The sequence below is a fragment of the Cornus florida genome, unplaced genomic scaffold (assembly GCF_030987335.1).
Source record: "Cornus florida cultivar Cherokee Brave unplaced genomic scaffold, ASM3098733v1 CherokeeBrave_3.0.0_Hap2_Chr01, whole genome shotgun sequence".
NCBI lineage: Eukaryota > Viridiplantae > Streptophyta > Magnoliopsida > Cornales > Cornaceae > Cornus > Cornus florida.
In genome coordinates this window covers 95,727,028-95,748,381 of record NW_026775571.1, presented here as the reverse complement: position 1 = coordinate 95,748,381, position 21,354 = coordinate 95,727,028, and the positions used below count along the sequence as shown (strand labels likewise).

The 21,354-nt window shown below is 38.3% G+C and overlaps 2 protein-coding genes across 7 annotated transcripts in view; both read left to right on the top strand.

Annotated features, from left to right (window-relative positions):
* Positions 1-19,090, top strand: part of LOC132307637 (cysteine-rich receptor-like protein kinase 10) — a 51,698-nt gene extending 32,608 nt beyond the window's left edge. The window contains exons 1-7 of one of the 2 annotated variants that reach the window (XM_059805459.1): positions 14,863-15,916; positions 16,177-16,314; positions 16,425-16,546; positions 17,213-17,423; positions 17,742-17,979; positions 18,273-18,423; positions 18,543-19,090. In XM_059805459.1, coding sequence (XP_059661442.1) covers positions 15,121-15,916; positions 16,177-16,314; positions 16,425-16,546; positions 17,213-17,423; positions 17,742-17,979; positions 18,273-18,423; positions 18,543-18,872 — 1,986 coding nt within the window. In that variant the 5' untranslated portion in view covers positions 14,863-15,120 and the 3' untranslated portion in view covers positions 18,873-19,090. Of the gene's footprint in view, positions 1-14,862; positions 15,917-16,176; positions 16,315-16,424; positions 16,547-17,212; positions 17,424-17,741; positions 17,980-18,272; positions 18,424-18,542 lie in introns of those variants that run through there. The other variant, XM_059805468.1, reaches the window with a different exon arrangement.
* A 1,236-nt stretch (positions 19,091-20,326) lies between these two features.
* Positions 20,327-21,354, top strand: part of LOC132307571 (cysteine-rich receptor-like protein kinase 25) — a 52,013-nt gene continuing 50,985 nt past the window's right edge. For 4 of the 5 annotated variants that reach the window (XM_059805417.1, XM_059805408.1, XM_059805402.1 and 1 more), the window contains exon 1: positions 20,327-21,314. In XM_059805417.1, coding sequence (XP_059661400.1) covers positions 20,477-21,314 — 838 coding nt within the window. In that variant the 5' untranslated portion in view covers positions 20,327-20,476. The remainder of the gene's footprint in view (positions 21,315-21,354) is intronic. The other variant, XM_059805382.1, reaches the window with a different exon arrangement.

Below are 21,354 nucleotides of genomic sequence, written 5' to 3'. Positions count from 1 at the left end.
GAGACCTCATTTAGAAGGAGATTTAAGGATGTGAAAATGTGTTCTTGAGATTGAAAAAAGAGGGTAAAAGCCACATATTGGGAATCCGGCTCACTTTCACTGAAGTTAGAGTTCATGTTATTCAAGAGATGACAATTGAAGTGTTTATATAAACCTTGATGATTGATGCATTTAAGTTGAACTTGTTTTGCCATTTTGTGTGTTAAGGCTTCATATATACAAGGTAGTCTGCTCAATGTCTATCTTCGAATTTTTTGTGTTCCAAATCATAGTTGAGTTTCGTCGATACTTTTGTTTGATGATTGATACATGTGTCAACATTTTATTGGTCGTCATTTTCATTAAGCTCTTTGTTTTGTTTTGCTAAGGGACTAGCAAAATGTAAGTTTGGGGGTGTGATAAACGCCGAATATTACATATTCAAGCGCCTTTTCTTGCATTAGTTAAGTCCATTATTAGAGGATAATGTACAATTTTAATTTAGTTGTGCAGTTCTTTCTGATTTCAGGTATTTTTCCCAAGAATGATCAAAGAAGCAGTTTTGACATCATTTGTGTTGAAACACGTGCGCCGTGCCGGGGAGTCATCTTTTGGACCGAACCTCTTATGTTGCAGTTCTTGTGAAGCCATGGCTTAGTGTTCATTGTGCTTCTGAGATGGAAGCATGTCTACGATCCGGTTTGATGAAGCTTGCAAGAAGCATGGTCAAAGCTGCAAAGGCAAGCTCCCGCGGGCGCCCGCCTCGCCACCGCAGGTGCCCGCCGCGCCCCCTTTACTCTCTGCCAGCTTTTGCTGGCCCTTGATTAGCCCCCGCAGAAGCTCCAGTGAGCCACCGCAGGCGCCTGCCGCGCCATCACGGGCGCCCGCCAAACACTCCAATATTGCCCTCGCTAACCCAAGCCCCTGCGGGCGCCCGCGAAACTGTAGCAGGCAGTTCAACTGCCCCTGATTTTCAGCATTTTGGTCCCCTTATCCTTCTTTTGTGTGGTCTAGCTTCATGCAGAGGGGGGAGCTCGGGATTTTGAGTATGGGGAGTAGGTTTTGAGTGTATATAGAGGGGAAGCTCATTATTTTGGGGATATCTCACATTTTGGAGAAGCTAGAGAGAAGGTGGAGAGGTTTTTGTGTTCTTGGAGTTCAGGTACAGCAAAAGAGTGTTCTTCTTCATTATCTTCCTTCCTAGCATTAATGGGTAACTAAACCTCCATCTAGGGAGGTGATGAAACCCTTTCTTGTAAGCATGTTTAATTTTTGATTTATTTTGGGGACTGAAATGTATGTATGGCCAAGTTCCATAATCTAGAGCATATTACAATTTGTAATGAATGTTTTTAATTATAAATGATTATGTTGAATCAAATGTTCTTGTCTTAGATTATTTATTCTCATGGTTGTATGGCTAATATTTTCATAGTGACAATGGAAACAAGATTATGGAATGGTTTTAATGGCATGGTTTTTGAGAAATTTGTTTATCCGTAGCTTAAGACTTTCTTTTGATGGGTTAATCTTGTATCTTGATTCCATGTGCTTTTACCATTTAATTAAGGGTTTGATAATCTCTAACTTAGCGAGCATGTCTAAGGTTACACCATAGTCTAGGTAGCTCAAGCATGTGAAGCTTTGATAGGTTATTCTTACTTTGTGATTAAATGAATTTCTTGAAGATATTGTTGTAATTAAGTGTTGCTATGTATCATGGTCATGTATGTACATTAATTCCCCAAATCAATCATATGCTTAGCATGTGTAAAAGGTTGGAGTGGATTCACTTCCCTAGACCTCTCTATCTAGATATTTTCTTTCTAAACTCTTTGCAATTTAATGTTTTATGCACTTTTCAATTCATAATCTTAGTGACAATCCAACAAATCCTCTATAACCCCCTTTATCATTATAAAAATGACTCTAGAAACCTAAGTTGCCATAAACTAGCAATCCCAGTGGTTCGACTTACCCGACCAATAGCCCTATTTTACAATGATTTGTGCTATTACAAAAGGGTTGAATTATAATTGATAGTATAGCCTTCGATCATTACTATACTTCCGCGTTGTGTATTCTGATAATTAGAGCCTAAGTCTTAGGGTTCTTTGTACTCTTTTAGTCGGTCCATTATAATGTACTGACGTTAGATTTTTCTAAATCGACAGAAGGATGGTTAGACGTGGGATAAGGAGTGTGAACAGAAATCGCAGTATTTCCCCAAATCAAGATGAGAATCAGGAATTTACTCCTCAAATTGCTGATATCATTGCATGAGCTGTAGCAGCAGGAGTAGCATATGTTCTACGAAACTAACAACCTCCTCAGATGGCACCTACTTCTGAACCGGTAGCACGGCCAATTTCATGGGACAAAACTCATCACTCGTTTATCAGAGGGAATCCATCATCATTTGCAGGGTCCACAGATGTCATGTTAGCATATTAGTGGAAACAGGATAGCGAACGTCATCTTCAGATGGTAGTCTGTACCGAAGTGCAGATACAGATGCTAGCTACTTTTATGCTGATAGGCAATACGTTGCAGTGGTGGGAGTCTATCACTACCATTGAAAAGAAAACCAGATTGACATATGCTGAATTTCAGACTCGCTTTGATCGCAAGTATTTTCCCTTTTCAGTAAGATCAGCAATGAAGACCGAATTTCTGGATCTAAAGCAGGGGGATAAGACCGTGGCATAATATGAACAGAGGTTTATCAATTTATCTTTATTCGCACCAGAGAAGGTGAATACTGAAGAAAAGAAGAGAGATCGTTTTGTTAAGGGGTTAATATGGCCCATTAAAATGGTGATCGTAGGTAGTCCTTCATATACTACTTACATACAGGTGGTCAATGCCACTTTACAGCACTGCCAGATAAGGAGTGATTACCGAAAATCCAAGGGAGATAAGCGGGCTGACCGAGACTTCACTCACTAGACAGTGGAGAAGAGAAATAGTAGTGGTACCAAGTTTAATGACCAGGGCAGATTCAAAGGACATCAACCTTGGAAGAAAAACAAAAGAAACATAGATGTGCAGAGAGATGGGGTTCCTAATTAGGGTAGGCAAGTTGGGGTACCTCAAACTGGACAGGAATAGTTTTCAGGAAATCAACCGAGGAGGCAGACTGGTCCTTTCCAGGGACGTTGTTATCACTGTAGAGAGATTGGGCATCCAGCCAAGATGTGTCCCAAAGTTAAACAGGGATAGTATGGGCAACCGAGACCTAATCAGCCATTATCTTTACCGGCCCCACAGATACCACGTGGGCAAATTCAAAACTTTCCGATACTTCCAGCACCACCACTTCCTCAGGGACAACCTCCACCACAGTTGCAGCATGGCAGGGTATATAACTTCATGCCACATTATGTGCAGTCTCCTCAGGCTATTGAGGGTATGTTTTCTATACATGGTAGATCTGCTCATATACTGTTTGACACTGGTGCATCACATTCTTTTGTGTCTAGATCTTTTGTTATCTTATCTGGTATGGAGACTCAGTTTTTTGACCAACCTTTCAATATTTAGACACCATTGGGAGTTAGCACAATTTTACGAGAGCGTAGTGGTGATATTCTTATAGATATGGGCTGGCTTCGATTTCTTACAAATTTGTTGGTTTTGGATATGCATTCTTATGATGTTATACTTAGAATGGACTGGTTATCTCAGTACTATGCTCAGGTTAACTGTTACGAAAAGTTTATTGTATTTGTTATACCAGGATATGAGATGTATCTTATTGTTGTACCACAACCTCATAGAGGGCCTAGCACTTATTTATTCTTTATTGAGGAAGACTCACAGGAAGAGACCGCAATATCTCTTGACAGTATCTCGGTAGTGCAGGAATTTCAGGATGTATTCCAGGAAATTCCAGACTTGCCATCAAGTCTGGAGATAGACTTCGTCATTGATTTAGCTCTAGGCACTACGCCTATTGCTAAGGCACCATATAGAATGGCACCAGTGGAGATGCGAGAGTTGAAAGATCAAATTCAGCAGTTGCTTAGCCAGGGATTTATTCGTATGAGTACTTCACCATGGGGAGCACCAATATTGGTTGTTAAGAAGAAGGATGGATCTCTTCGTCTTTGTATTGATTATAGAGAACTGAACAAGGTCACTATTCATAACAAGTACCTGTTGCCCAGAATTGGTGACTTGTTTGATCAGTTGAAGGGAGCTACTTACTTCTCGAAGATCGATTTGAGATCTGGTTATCATCAGCTACGAGTCAGAGAACAAGATGTTCCAAAGACAACATTTCTCACAAGGTACGGATCTTATGAGTTTCGTGTTATGCCTTTCGGCTTAACTAATGCCCCAGCTGTCTTTATGGACTTAATAAATAGAGTATTCAGAGAGTACTTAGATCAGTTTGTTATTGTTTTCATCGATGATATTCTGGTTTACTCTAAGTCGGAGAAAGACCATGCCAGACATTTACGCATCGTCTTGTAAACACTTCGACAACATCAGTTGTTTGCAAAGTTTGAGAAGTGTGAATTTTGGCAGAAAGAGGTCAAATTTCTGGGCCATGTAGTGTCAGAAGAAGGGTTAGCAGTGGATCCAGCCAAGGTTGCGGCAGTTATGGAATGGGGACAGCCTACCTCCCCGACAGAGATTCGCAATTTTCTGGGATTAGCGGGGTATTACCGCAGGTTCATCTAGGGATTTTCCAAAATTGCGGGTCCACTTACTCATCTGACCAAGAAGAATGTACCATTCCTGTGGGATGATTCTTGTCAGGCTGTTTTTGCTGAATTGAAGAGTAAGTTAACTTTTGCACCAGTCTTAGTCACACCTCGGAATGGAATCCAGTATTTAGTATATACCAATGCTTCTTTGAAGCGTTTGGGTTGTGTGTTGATGCAAGAAGAGCGACCAGTTTCTTATGGGTCCCGGAAGCTTAAGCCTCATGAGCTTAATTACCCGACTCACGATTTGGAGTTAGCAGCAGTGGTTTTTGCCTTGCGTATATGGAGGCATTATCTTTTGGGTGAGACTTTTCGATTGTTTAGTGATCATAAGAGTTTACAGTATTTGTTCACACAGAGGGACCTGAATATGAGACAGCGCAGATGGTTAGAGTTCGTGAAAGATTATCACTTCTCTATTCAATATCATCCAGGAAAAGCGAATGTAATAGCAGATGCACTAAGCCACCGACCCTATGTTAGCCTTTCAGCTTTGTTTGCAACAGAGTGGGATGCTTTGAAGGCTATTGATGAGTTAGCAGGAGCTTTTATGGCATGTGTGGTAGTAACTCCTTCTATCATTCACCAGGTCATTAAAGTTCAACTCACAGATCAACAGTGTATTGATCAGGTTTTGGAGTTAGCTTCAGGAGATGTTCCTTTTTATTCTATGGTACCGATGGAGGATTGAGGTATAAGGGACATTTAATTGTTCCTTCAGTTGACAATTTGAGAAATGTTGTGATGAGAGAGACACACACTTCTCATCTAGGGGGAGACAAGATGTATCAGAACATGAAACGCCTGTTTTTGTGGGTCGGTATGAAGAGAGATATAGCTATCTTTGTCTCTAAATATAGCACTTGTTAGATGGTTAAGATTGATCATCAGAGACCGCCAGGATCATTACAGCCACTTCCCATACTAGAGTGAAAATGGGAGAGTATTTCTATGGACTTTATAGAGGATTACCTACTTCATATCATAATCACAATTCTATTTGGGTCATTGTTGATAGATTGACCAAGTCCGCTCATTTTCTGCCTGTTCATATAAACTTTACGTCAGAACAGTATGCTAAGCTTTATATTGCAGAAATAGTGAAACTTCAGGGCATACCATTGTCCATCGTATCAGATAGAGATCAGAATTTTGTATCAGGATTTTGGAGGAGCTTTTAGTAGGCTTTGGGTACAGAACTGTATCTTAGCACTGCCTATCATTCTCAGACAGATGGACAAACTGAGTGAGTTAATAAGATTTTAGAAGACATGTTGCGGGCATGTGTTCTTGATTTTAAGGGCAATTGGGAGGAATATTTGCTGCTTTCAGAGTTTGCTTATAACAATAGTTATCAAAAAACTATTGGTATGGCACCATTTGAGACTTTATACGGTAAACCATGTAGGTCTCCTATTTGTTGGCTTGGATTCGGCGAGAGCAGATTTTTGGGTCCTGAATTTATTAAGGACACGTCAGAAAAGATCGCTATCATTAAGGATCGGATGCGTACAGCCCAAAGCAGATAGAAAAGTTATGCTGACCATCGAACTCGTGTTTTGGAGTTTAAGGTTGGTGATCAGGTTTTACTTAAGGTTTCTCCCATGAAGGGAGCAATGTGGTTTGGGTCAAAGGGTAAGTTTTTACCTCGTTTTGTGGGTCCTTTTATGGTTACAGATCGGATTGGGGCAGTAGCTTATCGTCTGGCCCTACCAGATAATCTTCATAGGGTACATGATATTTTTCATGTATCCATGTTGCGGAAATTTCTACGGGAAGAAGATCGATATCAACACATTGATGTGGGTAAGATTGAGTTGCAACCCGGTGCAACCTATTTAGAACAACCTTACTGTATTCTCGATCGTAGGAATCAGATACTGCGCACGAAGACTATTCCATTAGTACGTGTACCACTATAGTGAGACAGAATCTACTTGGGAACGGGAAGATATTACCTGTGCCAAGTATCCTGAGCTCTTTAATACAGGTATGTAGTGAATTTCGGGGACGAAATTCCTTTGTTAGGGGGGGAGAATGTAATACCCCGTATTTCATAAAAAGTTTACTTAAATTATTTCTATATTGGGTTAATTATTTAATGTGTAGATTTATTCACCTATTAATTGTATATGTTAAATTATTAAATTTATTTTATTTATTTGTGCATGTAATATTAATTGTATGTTCTTTATATTATAATGTTAGTTTATATATTTTATTGGTTATGTTCTATATTAGTAGTACATTTGTATTGTAGTGTATTATTACATAAAATAAAAAAATAAAGAAAAAACATGTCATGACTTCCATTAGATATTAGTTTGGAATGATAGGATTGCATTTACTGTTATATAAGTTTATGTCAATAGGTTGACTTAGATTGCATTGCCTTAACTTAAATTAGGTAGGAATGTTTTGGTATTTATTATAAGTTAGATATTTGTAATATTTATATTATATAAGTTAGTATATATATTAGTTAGCTAGCTTACCATTTGAAGGCAACTCACGTAATAGAAGAGGAAAAAAATAACAGTGAGCTATTCTAGAAGAGTGAAAGGAAAAGAGAGAGAAAGAAGTTTGGACCGGTGTAGGTGATTTTACCCGACTACGCGCAACCGGCGAATTTGTTTCAAATCCTTAAGGCAAGTTACTATCTACTTTTCATTTTTGAATCCATAAATTATTCATTGAATTTATTCGGCTATTTTTGAGGTTAGAAACCATGCTAGGATAATGATAAATTAAATTTAGTTTATTAAATTAATGTAATATTAATTATTTAGGGTGTTAGATAATTTATTATTGGCCTATGTAATTAATTAAAGCTTAGGAATAATTATTTAAGGCTTTAGGAATTTTTATAGAATTTTTTGGGATTTTTCGGGGATTTTCTGTAATTTCCGGCGAGGTTTTCGGCCACCGACAGTGAGGAAGGTGACTGGAATGATCCCGTGTGATACGGCATACTGTACGTTAGTGTACCCGTGCATCCTGGCCATTGGTAGAATCAGATGGATCCGGTGCATCGCAGTTCATGTTACTGCAGTACACTCGGATCAATAACCATTGGATTATGTGAAGATAAGATAGATTCATCCACTGTAGTGAGCCCATAGTAAGACAATGCAACCAACGAATTAGCAAGCGCTGCGTCAGCAGGAAGCGTCACCGTGCGCGTGTGAGAGCGTGGCAGACTCCAAACGCGCGTGGAGGTGCATGTGAGAGTGGGGAAGGTGGCAGTGTGGGGGAGGCTTAGGGAGGCGCGTGAGGGCGCGTGTGGGACCTCTACAGCTGCTGGAAAAGTCCAGAATACCCCTAAGGATTGTTTTGTAATTTCCAGAACCTTAAACTTTCATTTTTAGGCATATGGTTGGTATTTACGGGTTTAACGGGACATTAAATTATTATTTTATTACCCGTTAATTATTATGATATCCGATTAATATTTCTAAGTATTAATTGTATCGTTTACAGTACGGATTGCTCTTAAACAGATGTAATTAATTTAATGACATTGTTAAATATTAATGGTGATATTATTTTATTAAATGGTACTAATCATTAATGTTAAACTAAATGATTACATAATTTTATTCATATAAATTGTCCATTATACATTATGAGATTATTTCTGTTGTTAATGATATGTAAATCATTATTATTATGCTGTGTGCATTTCAGGTAGTAAGTGGACTGCTTAATAAATTAAGTCGCATTTACATTATATGGATGTGTTGCCATATAGAACCATGTGAGCTGACTAATAAGTTGAGACTCATTTATACCTTATGCATTCGTTGCCATAGATAGATGTGTGACTGTCGGGGTATGTGGTTTAATATTATTGGCATGTGTTGCCTAAGTGATATGCTCAGTATATTCATTAGTACCTTGAAATGTGTTACCACCGTGTAGGACTTATAGTCTGTGTTGTCAGTACCCTGCACCATGTATTAATAGCTGATTTCCCAGGTAGGGAAATGAGACACTTAACCACCTCGTGTGAGTCTAAGTGATTACCGTTTATTCTGGTTGAGGTCATATTATACATTGTGTAGTTTCGTTAGGGTGTATACAGATATAGTATACTTCTGAATAATAATGATTAATTTATTTGATTCTCTGATTTGGGTCATAGTAGAGAGGACTTGCTCGTGGGTTTGACCCACCATTGTTGTTATTTCAGGACACGGTCAGTACCCGTTTCAAGGTTGAGGCTTAGCAGTGTGGGACCACCATCTGAAATCATCTACTCTTACGGTCTTGTTCAGGGTAGAAGTTTTATGTATTATTTTCATTTCAGTTTTATTTACTTCAGATGTTGAACTTTCGGGTTTGTATTGAGGAATCCTTAACATAGGATTTCCAAGTATGTATAAAGGAGTATTGTATTTAATAAAGGATGGATGGATGTTTTATTATTTAGATTTCCTTTCCTATCTAAGTTCTTCTATTATTATCATTTTGTATTCCATGCTTGTATATTACCAATTATTTTTGATATCTCTCATTTTTCGTGTATAAGCCTGATCAACTTATACGTGAAAAATGTGGGGTATCACAAAAATAGTCCATTATTGCTTCATCCACTATGGAGGCTGAGTTTGTAGCATGCTTTAAGGTTACAAATCATAGTTTGTAGTTGCGGAACTTTATTTCGGGATTTGGTATTATGGATTCAATTTCCAGACTGCTGAAAATTTATTGTGATAACACCGCAACTGTCTTCTTCACTAAAAACGATGAGTATTCCAATGGCATTAAGCATATGGAGCTGAAATATCTTACCGTTAAAGAAGAAGTTCAGAAACAACGAGTGTCTTTTGAAAATATAAGCACACAACTTATGGTTGCAAATCCATTAACAAAAGGATTACCGCCCAAGACATTCATAAGACATGTTGAAAGAATATGTTTTGAATGTAATCAAAGTTAACTATTATTTTTGTTATGGATTGCTTAACAATGCTTATATATATTTGACATTTTGAGCTCATTAAAATGTGTTTCTGTTATTTTCTGTTAATTTATATATGTACATGTATGTATTACTTTAAATGATGAAAATATGAATAGTCTTAGAAAAGGCATTATTGCTAGACCTTTATTATTTCTTCTCACTTATAGACTATGTTAAATGGGTTACTAGTGTTGTGGTACATGAAAGGGACTGTGTCATTTAGTGACATACAATCGCCATGACTCACATTGGTAGTTTGCTTACCATGGTATTTATAATGATCATATTAATATCTTAATTTGATTTATGGTGTACACTAATGACTATTTTACTAAACCACTACAGAAGTTATCATATGTGCCAAGTGGGAGAATGTAAGATTATTTATTTAATTGTGGCCCACTTGATTTGGACATGTGACATATTACTTGGTGGCTAAGTAAATAAATATCAATTAATTATTCTTGGTCAATTTATAATTACCTTTTTGGTAATTACTTATTGGAGAAGTGTTTTCCTTCTAATTCCTTACTTTGATGGAAAGTAGAATTATGTTCCTAAAAAGAAAACTGGCCCTCTCTCTGCCTTTATAAAAGTGCATATACTCCATCAATTATGTACGATTATTGATACAACACGTAATAGTTTTATTTGTGCAAAAGGCCAAGAGAGAGAAACCAGTTTTCATCTTTGGCTGTTGATCAGAATTACAGATTAGTTCATAGTTAAATGATCTAAACGTTGGACCTAATCTCAATAAGATTTGATATCATGAATCGAGGTATATATATCTAACTACATATATTTATGCGTTATGAGGATGTGAAATTAATTGAAATTCTAAGATCTAGGGATTTATGATTATTTGTGATTAATGTTTAACACAAATTAATTAGGGTTTTTACGGAAGGAATAATGGATGGTTGCACTGAGGTTTCTCCAATAGCAGCTGCATATTTAAACTTTTTCCTTCTGACAGTGACCCATTCTGTGGTTGGTTGAATTGAAAGACAATGGTCCTTTGTAGGTGCCTTGGAGTTAATCAGTGAAGTTATTGCAGTGGACATTTGGTGAGGTGGTTTGATGAAGTTCAGAGGGCAAGAGGTATCAGTGTGATTAAGCTGGTGACATTTATTGCAAAATCTTGGAAGCCATTGGTACTCAAGTCTTATTCCTACTATTCTGTTATCATCTTTTATGGGAAGTACCTCTTTTTGAAGTGGTTTTTGCAGGTCAAGATTAACTCAAAGTTTAGCAAACTTTAGTTTAGTTCTGCTCTCTGTAGCTTGATCTGCATAAAGTGGCTCTCCCACTGAGCTAGCTATGTAGCTCAACCCTTTAACAGTCCAAAACTTGAGTGGAATGTTGTAGAATTTGATCCAGGTTGGAATGCATCCAAGACTTGTGGGTTGTGATTGTTGTTCATGGTTCCATTTCATTAGTGAGAAGGGGTGGCCAGCAATAGACCAAGGATCTAGAGATAGGACCTGTTGTGCCTCAGTGCTTGTGTTGAACTTGAAGAGGTAAGAATACCTGGTTGGATGTAAGCCATTTGTAGTTTGGTTATGTGGAAAGTGGACTGGGCTAGTACCATTTTGGGTAATATTAGTGTTGTTTGAAAGTGTAGCATGCAGTGGTGACTTGACAGTACCATTAGAAATCACATTCAAATTCAAATTTAAGTTTGAATTCAAACCTAGGCCCCCCTTGACAGGTAGCTCATCTCTGCCGGATGGTGAGGGGGTGGAGCCTGGAGGTGGCTGGTGGTGCTTTTGTAGGTTGGACACGGCCAGCACAGCTCTCGCATCAGAGCTAGTAATGTGGTCACCTATATGCATGACAGGCTCTCTTGCAGTGGAGGTTGTTTTGGTGGTAGAGGAGGGAGGTGGTACTTTGCGGTGTTTGATGAACTTTTTGAAGCTTGAACTCAGCAGCAAGCTCAGCTCTCTGATTTGAAATAATCTTGTCCATTCCATAATGCATGTCCATTGTTTTTCCCAAATTCTCTTCAGCCCATTCAAGTTGTTCCTGCAATCTTTTCATTTGGTGACCAGGTGAGTCATATAACAAAGGGTTGAATTTCTTGGGGGATAGGTGTATTTTGGTGGGTGGCATGGAGTACTGGTTTTTGGTTTACAGTCATTCATGAAACAACTTTCAACTTTTGGAACGAAATATTATTTTCTTTACCAATATGTCAGGTAGGGTCTGAAGACTTGGTCAACAAATACTATGAAATTGGCCAGTCCAACACCTGTCATCATCAATGTCATGACTGGCCCCTTACTTCCACACCGAACTACCTATCAGTTCTTCCGTCTGGACTCTATTGACAGCTGTTTAGGTTCATTCGTCCTCTCCAATAATTTGACCTACTTAATTTCTACTATTATCATTAGATATTTTGTACTGGTATTTGAAATGGGCCGTACTAGATATATTATTTCAATAAATATGAATGTAATAAGTAATTCGGTGAGAGTATTGAGCTTGATTATTTTATTTTAAAATCTATTTTTCTTTTGATAAATGGAGTATTTTTTTTATTAATTAGAGCATAAAATTGAAAAGAAAATTATGAGGTTGAAAGTGATCTTATTTTTTTTTTCCTTTACTTAATACAAAGTTGGTACCGCTCCACTAAACTTTTGGAGACCCCACTAATCTTTCACAGTGGACTTGTGTTTTCCTTAAATCAAAGTAGGGTTGTTAAAAATAAGGATAAATTTCATTTATTATGTTTAGAGTTTGTCAATATTTTATATACACCGCTTTTATATTTTATAATTTTACATACTTTTCTTGTCAGTGAAAACTATCCACCTTAGTAACGATAGTGTATTATTTTACTATTTTTTTATATAAATTATATATTAATTAAATATACTAATTAGAAAGGCCTCAGTAAAGGTGGTGTGTTATTTTACTATTTTTTTATAAATTATATATTAATTAAATATATCATTTAATGTAATAAAAAGGCAAAATTGGCATTTTATTAAATTTCTCTTACTGATATGAGCAGAATTTATCAGATGCTAAGAATCTCAAAAAGAACAAGTGAGATTCTAAAATGTAAAAAGAGTGTCCATGATTTACATTCCTGTGCGTCTTTTTGATCCACCGTGCGTTTAAGGATTGGTTTATGATTCACACAAAATAGCCCAATAAACCAAGCCCAAAATGGGTCACCCTTTTCAACTACTGGTACAATCTGTGCTCTATAATATGATCAAGTACTGGTCTAGCCTATTTGTTCCACCCAAGGCAGTGCTCTCTGAGGTTAACAATCTACTAAGAAATTTCCTTTGGTCTGGCACTAATTTTAAATACACTGGGGTCAAGGTTAATTGGGCAGCTTGTTGTTTCCCTAAGGAATGTGGCGGGCTAGGTTTCAGGAATTAGGAGGTTGCTAATATGGCTGTAGGATTGAGACATATTTGGACTCTATTGGCTAATCACAGGAACAATCTTTGGGCAGAATGGGTTCGAGCTCAGCTTATTAGAGACCGCTGCTTCTGGACAGTGGGGATCCCACAGGCCTGCTCTAGCAATTGGAAGAAAATTCTACACCTAAGAGAAGTGGCTAGGTCGATGTTCAGGTGGAAGGTTGGGGATGGGTCCACAATTTTTTTCTGGGATGATGTTTGGCTTGGTGATGGTCCTCTTTCCCTAAGAGTCTCAAGGGATTTTATCGCTAACTCACACATTTTCCTTGATCAGAAGCTTGCATCTTTTCTCTATGATGGCCACTGGCAGTTTCCTCAATTTCTCACTAACATCATTCCGGAATTAACTAATTTTGATCCTCCAAGCTCACCTGTTGATACTTCGATCTGGGCTCCGGCACCAACAGGATCCTTCTCGCTTAAGCACACCATTGATTTTTTGAGCTTGCATCAACAACCAAAGCACTGGACCCATCTCATCTGGAATGCCCTATCAATCCCACATTACAAATTCACTCTTTGGCTTGCCGTGCAGAACAGATTGCCCACTCTTGATCGGAGCTGAATGAGATCATTCCATGGTTCCAGATGCTGCCTCCTTTGTAATTTAGTTGATGAATCCCACAACCATATGTTCTTCTCTTGCTCGTTCACGAGACCCATATGGATTTCGCTGCAAAACAAGAGTAGATTTCGCTTCTCCCCGTCTTCTTGGAATGAAATTGTTGATCAAGTTTCACATCGGTGGTCGAAAAGGGGGGTTGAGATCATCCGTGAATAAGCTTCTTCTCTCCACAACCATCAACATAATTTGGTTGGAGCGTAATAATCGGATTTTCAACGCACACAAATCTTCACAAATTTCCATCTATAGAGAGATCATCACCCTTGTTCGTTAGAAATTGCTCACCGTATCTGTCAAGGACTCTCCTGTTGCACGATCGCTTCAGCTGGAATGGGATCTACCGGCGTTCATCCGTCCACCACCGGAGCCTCCTGATTGGGTGATTTAGCGGCACGAAGGAGCCCGAAGGAGCCCTAGTTTTTCTCACCGGATGGTTGATATGGCTGATACATGTATAGTCTAGGGTTCACCTAGACTAAGAATGTCTTGTGCTATATTGTTGGACTTGGGCCTCTGGTGTTGTTTACTTTTGTTCACTTTTGGGTTGTAGTCCCTTACCGTATTTGCTGGCTAGTTGTAACGGGTGGACGCTTGCCCATTTACCCAAAAGCTCGAACTGTTAGGTAAGGCTGCATACCCACCCATTTATACTCAATCTCTTTCCCATCCGATTCCGATGTGGAACAAAATGACCCTTGTTACATTCTCCCCCACCCAAACTCGCACCGCCCTCGTTGCGGTTGGGCCACCCTGCCTACCCGGGTGGACTCACCCGGACGCCTTCCGGGCCGGGCGCTTGGCGTGGCACCGGATCAAGGATTGGGTTTGGCTCTGATACCAACTGTAACGGGTGGGCACTTGCCCATTTACCCAAAAGTTCGAACTGTTAGGTAAGGCTGCATACCCACCCGATTCCGATTCCGATGTGGGACAAAATGACCCTTGTTACACTAGTCCATAACCGTCGGCCTCATTAGCAAATGATTTGTAATATTTTGTATTTATTATATACTACTAACTTACCTGCCAAAAAAAAAGAAAGGAAAAGTCCAACCTATCATCACTATTCGACACCTGTCCTCATCAATGTCATTATTTTCTACAACGAAACAATGTCAATGCTTTACGTCTTGGGGCTAAAAATCAAAATTGCTTTATCACTGCCATCAATGAGTCTTCCTTAAGCGCCTCAACCCTTTGCGCCTTCACCACTCATTTCCTATGTCATTTCTGAATCTGCTGAATCTGATTTGGATATGCCAAACCCCTTTCTCTATGCCCAAATAGAAACTAAGGAAGACAATCTCAGTGCTTCTCGGTTTTTTTTTTTTTTTTTTTAATAAAGATTAATTATCAAAAAAAAAAAAGAAGGTTTGATCACCCACCATGCCTTTCTTCAATAACTCCATAGCCCTTCTCTTTCTTTGCTTGCTCATCCTCACCACTAAAATTAGCTCCAAACCTCTTTCAAATCACTGCCCAAATACAACCACTTTCACTCCTAACACCACCTACCACACCAATCTCAATCTCCTCCTCTCCAACCTGTCCTCCAACGCCACCACACCCGACGACGGATTCTATACCACCACCGCCGGTGGCAGCCCCAACACAGTCTACGGCCTCTTTCTATGCCGGGGCGATGTTACCACCGATCAATGTCACAATTGTGTCAAAACTGCAAGTCAAGAAATCCTACAAGAGTGTCCCAATAGGACCGTTGCCACGGTTTGGTATGACGAGTGCTTATTACGGTACTCAAGCACAAACATCTTCTCCAGAGTGGACACATCTGTTTGGATTATTCTGTCCAACTCTACGAATGTGAGCGAGGAACCTGACCGGTTTATGGAGCTGTTGGCGAGCACAATGGATGAGTTAGCGGATTGGGCAGAGACAAACCGGTCAGGTAAGAAATTTGGTGCTAAAGTAGCTGACTTCACAGCGGTTCAGAAGCTGTATGGGCTTGTACAGTGCACACCAGACTTGTCTACCGATGATTGCAACACCTGCCTTCGAGATGGCATAGCACGTCTTCCAAGTTGCTGCGGCGGAAAGCAGGGGGGAAGAGTTCTGTTTCCGAGCTGTAATATTCGTTACGAGACTCACCCTTTCTTCAATATCTCTGCCTCTACACCAGTGCCTGCGCCAGTTCCTCCTCCTCCTCCGGGTTCTAGTACCGGTAAATATGTACTCTATGAGGTCATGAATTTGTTGGTAGTATAATGTATTAAATTTAATTTATAAGCCCATTGCTGGAGTGATCAAAATTGTTAGCAATGCAATGAGAGGATCTGGTTTGGATAAATACTTACCATATTATGTTACCCTTTAGTCTTACTATTTTCTTTATTTTGTTGTCTACAAAATCAATTTGATCAAGGAAAATATTAGTTGTTCATAGAGAATTTCCAATCAAACAGTTTTCTTTCTTTGGTGCAGGAAAAGGAGGAACCTCAACGGGGGTAATTATTGGCATTGTTGTGGCAGTAGTTGTAGTAGCGGTGTTCTTTTCCGTTGGCGTATGGTGCAAAGTGATGAAAAGAAGGAAGGAATACAATAATATTAGAGAGGAATCTGGTAATACAAAAAGAAGAAAAGAATCCAATTGCACTTGTTTAAACCAAATTTGCTTTTTCCAGTATCACAAATACTAATGTCAATAATTCATTTCATGTTTGATTGTGTAGTTGGGGATGATATCACAACAGCAGAGTCCTTGTCATATGATTTTGTAACAATTGAAGCAGCCACAAATAACTTCTCTCATCAAAACAAAATTGGTGAAGGTGGATTTGGTGCGGTTTATAAGGTAAGCGGTTAGTACCTGTACTTTATTTCAAGGATAAGTACCAAATTATCTGGTTCAGAACCCATGTTTACTGATGTATGAAAAACTAGTTGGACCGATTCCATTTATAATGTTTTCAGAAAATAATTACCAAACCATAAACTTTCATCTGTATATACTTTGTTAAAGACCAAAACCCCAATTGCCAATTCACATCGTTTGCGTATAAAAAATTATGCACTGGTTCATAAATTTATCAATGTGTATGTATGTCTATTTTCAAATTTACAGATTGGTACATAAAATAGGGATGTCCAAGTTTTCACTCATTCTGTAATTTAGTACCACAGTCCAAAATATACATACTGGTGCATTGGACAATAACATCTTATTAATTAGTGCTCGTGTTTATGTTCACATTTTAGAACCACTACATTTGATACAATTACCAATGCTATTTCAACAAACAGTGGAAGTTCATAGTTCTCAGTTCTCACAAATTCATAGATAGGTTAGACCACTTTGATTGTTCACAGTTTTGTAATTTAAGGACCAAAAGACAATACTTTATATAGTTCGTCCTTGATTTTAAGTATGCCAAATTCAGACACTCCAAAACTTTACAGGTTTATGAAGTTTCAGATAAAATATTCAGTAATTGATTATCATTATAATATAAATACACAGGGTACACTTTCAAGTGGACAAGAGATAGCTGTGAAGAGACTATCCAAAAGGTCCGGACAAGGTGCAGAAGAATTCAAGAATGAAGTTGTATTGGTAGCCAAGCTTCAACACAGAAATCTAGTTAGACTGCTGGGATTCTGCTTGGAAAGAGAAGAAAAGTTGCTTATCTATGAATTCGTCCCCAACAAAAGCCTCGACTATTTCCTATTTGGTTTGGTCCATCTCTAAAAATTTATAGAGTTATTGAATTTAACTATTTTTTTATGTTCTACTCCTTAAAATACATTATCTCCATAACACACTATCTGAATAAGCAAACAAAAAAATTGGATCTTAAATAAACATATGTACTGTGTATATAGATGTTCTAAAGGGCCAAGAAATTGTTGATTTATTTTGGGTTTCTATATTGTGTGTCATAGTATTAAGTACACTGCATTTGTATGATTGTTGAAAATAAATAAAAATATTGTTATGAAATCTAAGTTCTCTATTCTAACTCTGAATATTTATTATGATCAATGTATAGATCCGGCAAAACGAGTTCTGTTGGATTGGTCAAGACGTTACAAGATTATAGGGGGCATTGCACGTGGAATTCTTTATCTTCATGAAGATTCTCGACTTAGAATTATACATCGTGATCTTAAGGCTAGTAATATACTTTTAGATGAAGATATGAGTGCAAAAATTTCAGATTTTGGCATGGCAAGGATTTTTGGCGTGAATCAAACTCAAGGAAATACGAATAGAATAGTTGGGACATAGTGAGTTTTCCAATCCCAAAATCCCCTGCTTCATTCTATTCCATGGTTTGAATTAACAGATAAAGAATGTCTAATCTCAACTAGAAGTTGGGTGGGGAAGAAAAAGGCAAAGTTCATTTTGATAATCCCATACTTCTTCGACTCAGACAAAACAGCTAGCTTCCTTCTGACTAGTACTAGTCTGTGCTTTAATTGTTGCTTATGCATTGCATCATCAAATGTATAGCTTTACTATAAGCGTCAAGCATACTTTGTTGTTGTATTCTTACTTGTATTGATGTGCTGGATTACAGTGGTTACATGTCTCCAGAGTATGCAATGCGCGGACAATTCTCTGTAAAGTCTGATGTGTTTAGTTTTGGAGTGCTAATTCTAGAGATCATAACCGGCAAGAAAAATAATAATTTCTATCAATCAGATGGTGCCAGAGACCTTCCGAGTTTTGTGAGTGCAAACTGAATGTTAAAATTGTTATTTTTGTTTGTTAATATCAATATGAGCATTGCAACATGCATTTAGGGACAATGCACATCTTTTTAACATCAATTGACAAATTGTCACAGGCTTGGAAACATTGGAAGGATGGAACACCCATGGAATTGTTGGATCCAACTCTGGCAGATTCAAACTCAAGAAATGAAGTCATTAGATGCATCCATATTGGCTTATTGTGCGTTCAAGAAGATGTGGATGCCAGGCCCTCCATGGCATCTGTGGTTGTTATGCTCAACAGTTATTCTTTTACACTACAATTGCCTCAACATCCTCCGATCTTTGGCCGTAGCGAAACCGGGTCGACCATACCAAAAGTGCTGGAGTCAGATCAATCTACAAGCCAGTCAGTCCAATGGTCTTTGAATGAAGCATCAATTACTGAACTACACCCTAGATAATGTTAGAAAAGTATGTGTATGCTGTAAAGAGTGAAATGAATAAATTCATGGTCACAGGATCTGAATAATGTATGTATAGATCATCAGAGGTTGAGAGATTAGCATTTGTACTCACCTATTGCTAATTTTTTTAATTTTCAGCATGTTTCATTACTTGTCGAACAAAAACCCCATTTTCCATCTCTAATTACTGCACAAATGCATCTTTGACTCTCCTAGCAGGACCTATCATGTAAATTATTGATCAAATGTCCTCCTTTCTTCTCTTTCCTCAGTGATTTACTAATCAATTTCCTGAAATAACGTTATAGGTGTATTACCATCATTAATTCCCACTTTACTAGTCATAAGCATTTTTTTAGTTCTAAAATAAAACCAGTCATAATATATATGTGTAAATGAAATTTATTTGTTCCCAACGGACGAAATTCGAAATGCAATAGAATTTGAAGGGAATACAGATGAGAAATTATATTAGTTTTAAAATTCCATTAAGAAATGGTTGGATTTTATCAAATTATCAAAATTTGAAAATTACTAAGAGTATGTTCGGTTGTATGGAATTAGAATTTGTAAAATTTGAAAAAAAATAATAATAATAATTGAACCAAAATTTTATCAAATTTCACAAATTCTAATTCTAAGACTAAAATTTCATATAGTCGAACACATCCTAAAACTATATATGGCTGGCATGAAATTGGAGCTTTAGAATTGAAATTGGAGAAAAGCAATCCAGCAAAATTTTATCCAATTCCACCAATTTCAATTTCAAAACTCTATTTCCATGCCACCAAATATAACCTAAGGACTTGTTTCATTATTAAAAAACAAATTTTACCTCCCCTCCCCCTCCCCCTCCCCCTCCCCCTTATTTAAAAAACAAATTTAACCCCGCGCGGGCCCCTTTTTTTAAACTTAGTTTCTAGAAAAACGGACAACCAATATTCCAATTGCTTTTCGGTATTGAAAAATAAAAAACTTAATGCCCGCCGCTCCAACCCCTTAAATTCCTCCTCTCCTCTAGAAAAAGAAAGTATGTCATTGGACCAATGACCCACTAATGTGACGTCATCTCTTTTATTTTGTCACTTTTATACAAAGTCCATTTCACTAAATTTTTAGTGAGTCCATATATAAAATAAAGAATTATTAAATCAAAGGGGATAGATGTTAGTAAAAATAAAAGCTTGGCCTCCCATAATTAACATTCCTTTCAACTTTTTGATCCACTATGCGCATAAGTTTGTTTAAAAATTAAAATTTGGGTATGATTCACGTAACCCAATCAACAATGGGTGACCCTTTTCTTGATGCAATGTACAAGGAAACTTCCAACCTATCATATCCATTCCCATTCCTGTCCTCCTCATCAATATTGTCAATTTGTCACTACTCTCCCATTATTTTAATGCAAGCAGCAATCCCAGTGGTCTCCATCTGTGCCTAAAAATCAAATTACCATCTAACAAGTCTTCCTAAGCCGCGTCAACCCAGAGTCCCTTTACCACTCATTTCCTGTGTTATATCTGTGAATCTAATTTTGATAAAAACCAAAACCCTTTCTATGCCCGAATCTGAGACAGGTTTGATCACCCACAACCATGCCTTCCTTCAAAATCTCCATAGCCCTTCTCTACTTTCTTGGCTTGCTTAGCCTCCTCACCACTAAAATCAGCTCCCAACCTCTATCTAATCACTGTCCAAACACAACCACTTACAGCACTACTCTTAACACCACCTTCCACTCCAATCTCAATCTCCTCCTCTCCAACTTCTCCACCAACGCCACCACACCCAACAACGGATTCTATAACACCACCGCCGGTCGCAGCCCCAACGCAGTCTACGGCCTCTTTCTATGCCGGGGTGATGTTGCCACCGATAAATGTCATACTTGTGTCCGAGATGCAAGTCAAGAAATACTACAGCTGTGTGCCAATAGGACAGAGGCCACGGTTTGGTACGATGAATGCTTATTAAGATACTCACACAGAAATATTTTCTCCAGTATGGACACATCCATTGCGTTCATTCTGATCAACACACAGAATGTGACCGAGCCTGTGCGGTTTAGGCAGGTGTTGGGGAACACGATGGACGAGTTAGTGACTCGGGCTGTGAGTGCTGGCGGGTCAGGTAAAAAGTTCGCAGGTACAGTAAGCAACTACTCATCGTTTCAGAAGTTGTATGGACTTGTGCAGTGCACGCCGGACCTCTCTAGTGATGTTTGCAACACCTGCCTTCGCGATGCTATAGCAAGACTTCCAAGTTGCTGCGACATAAAGCTGGGGGCTAGAGTTCTGTTTCCGAGCTGTAATATTCGCTACGAGTTTTACCCTTTCTTCAATCTCACTGCCTCTACACCGCCGGCATCTGCTCCCGTGCCTGCACCAGTTCTTCCTCTTTCTCCTCCGGCTCCTCCAGTTTCTACTAGTAAAGGTGAACTCCACATCTTACATACCTTACTTGAATTTCAACT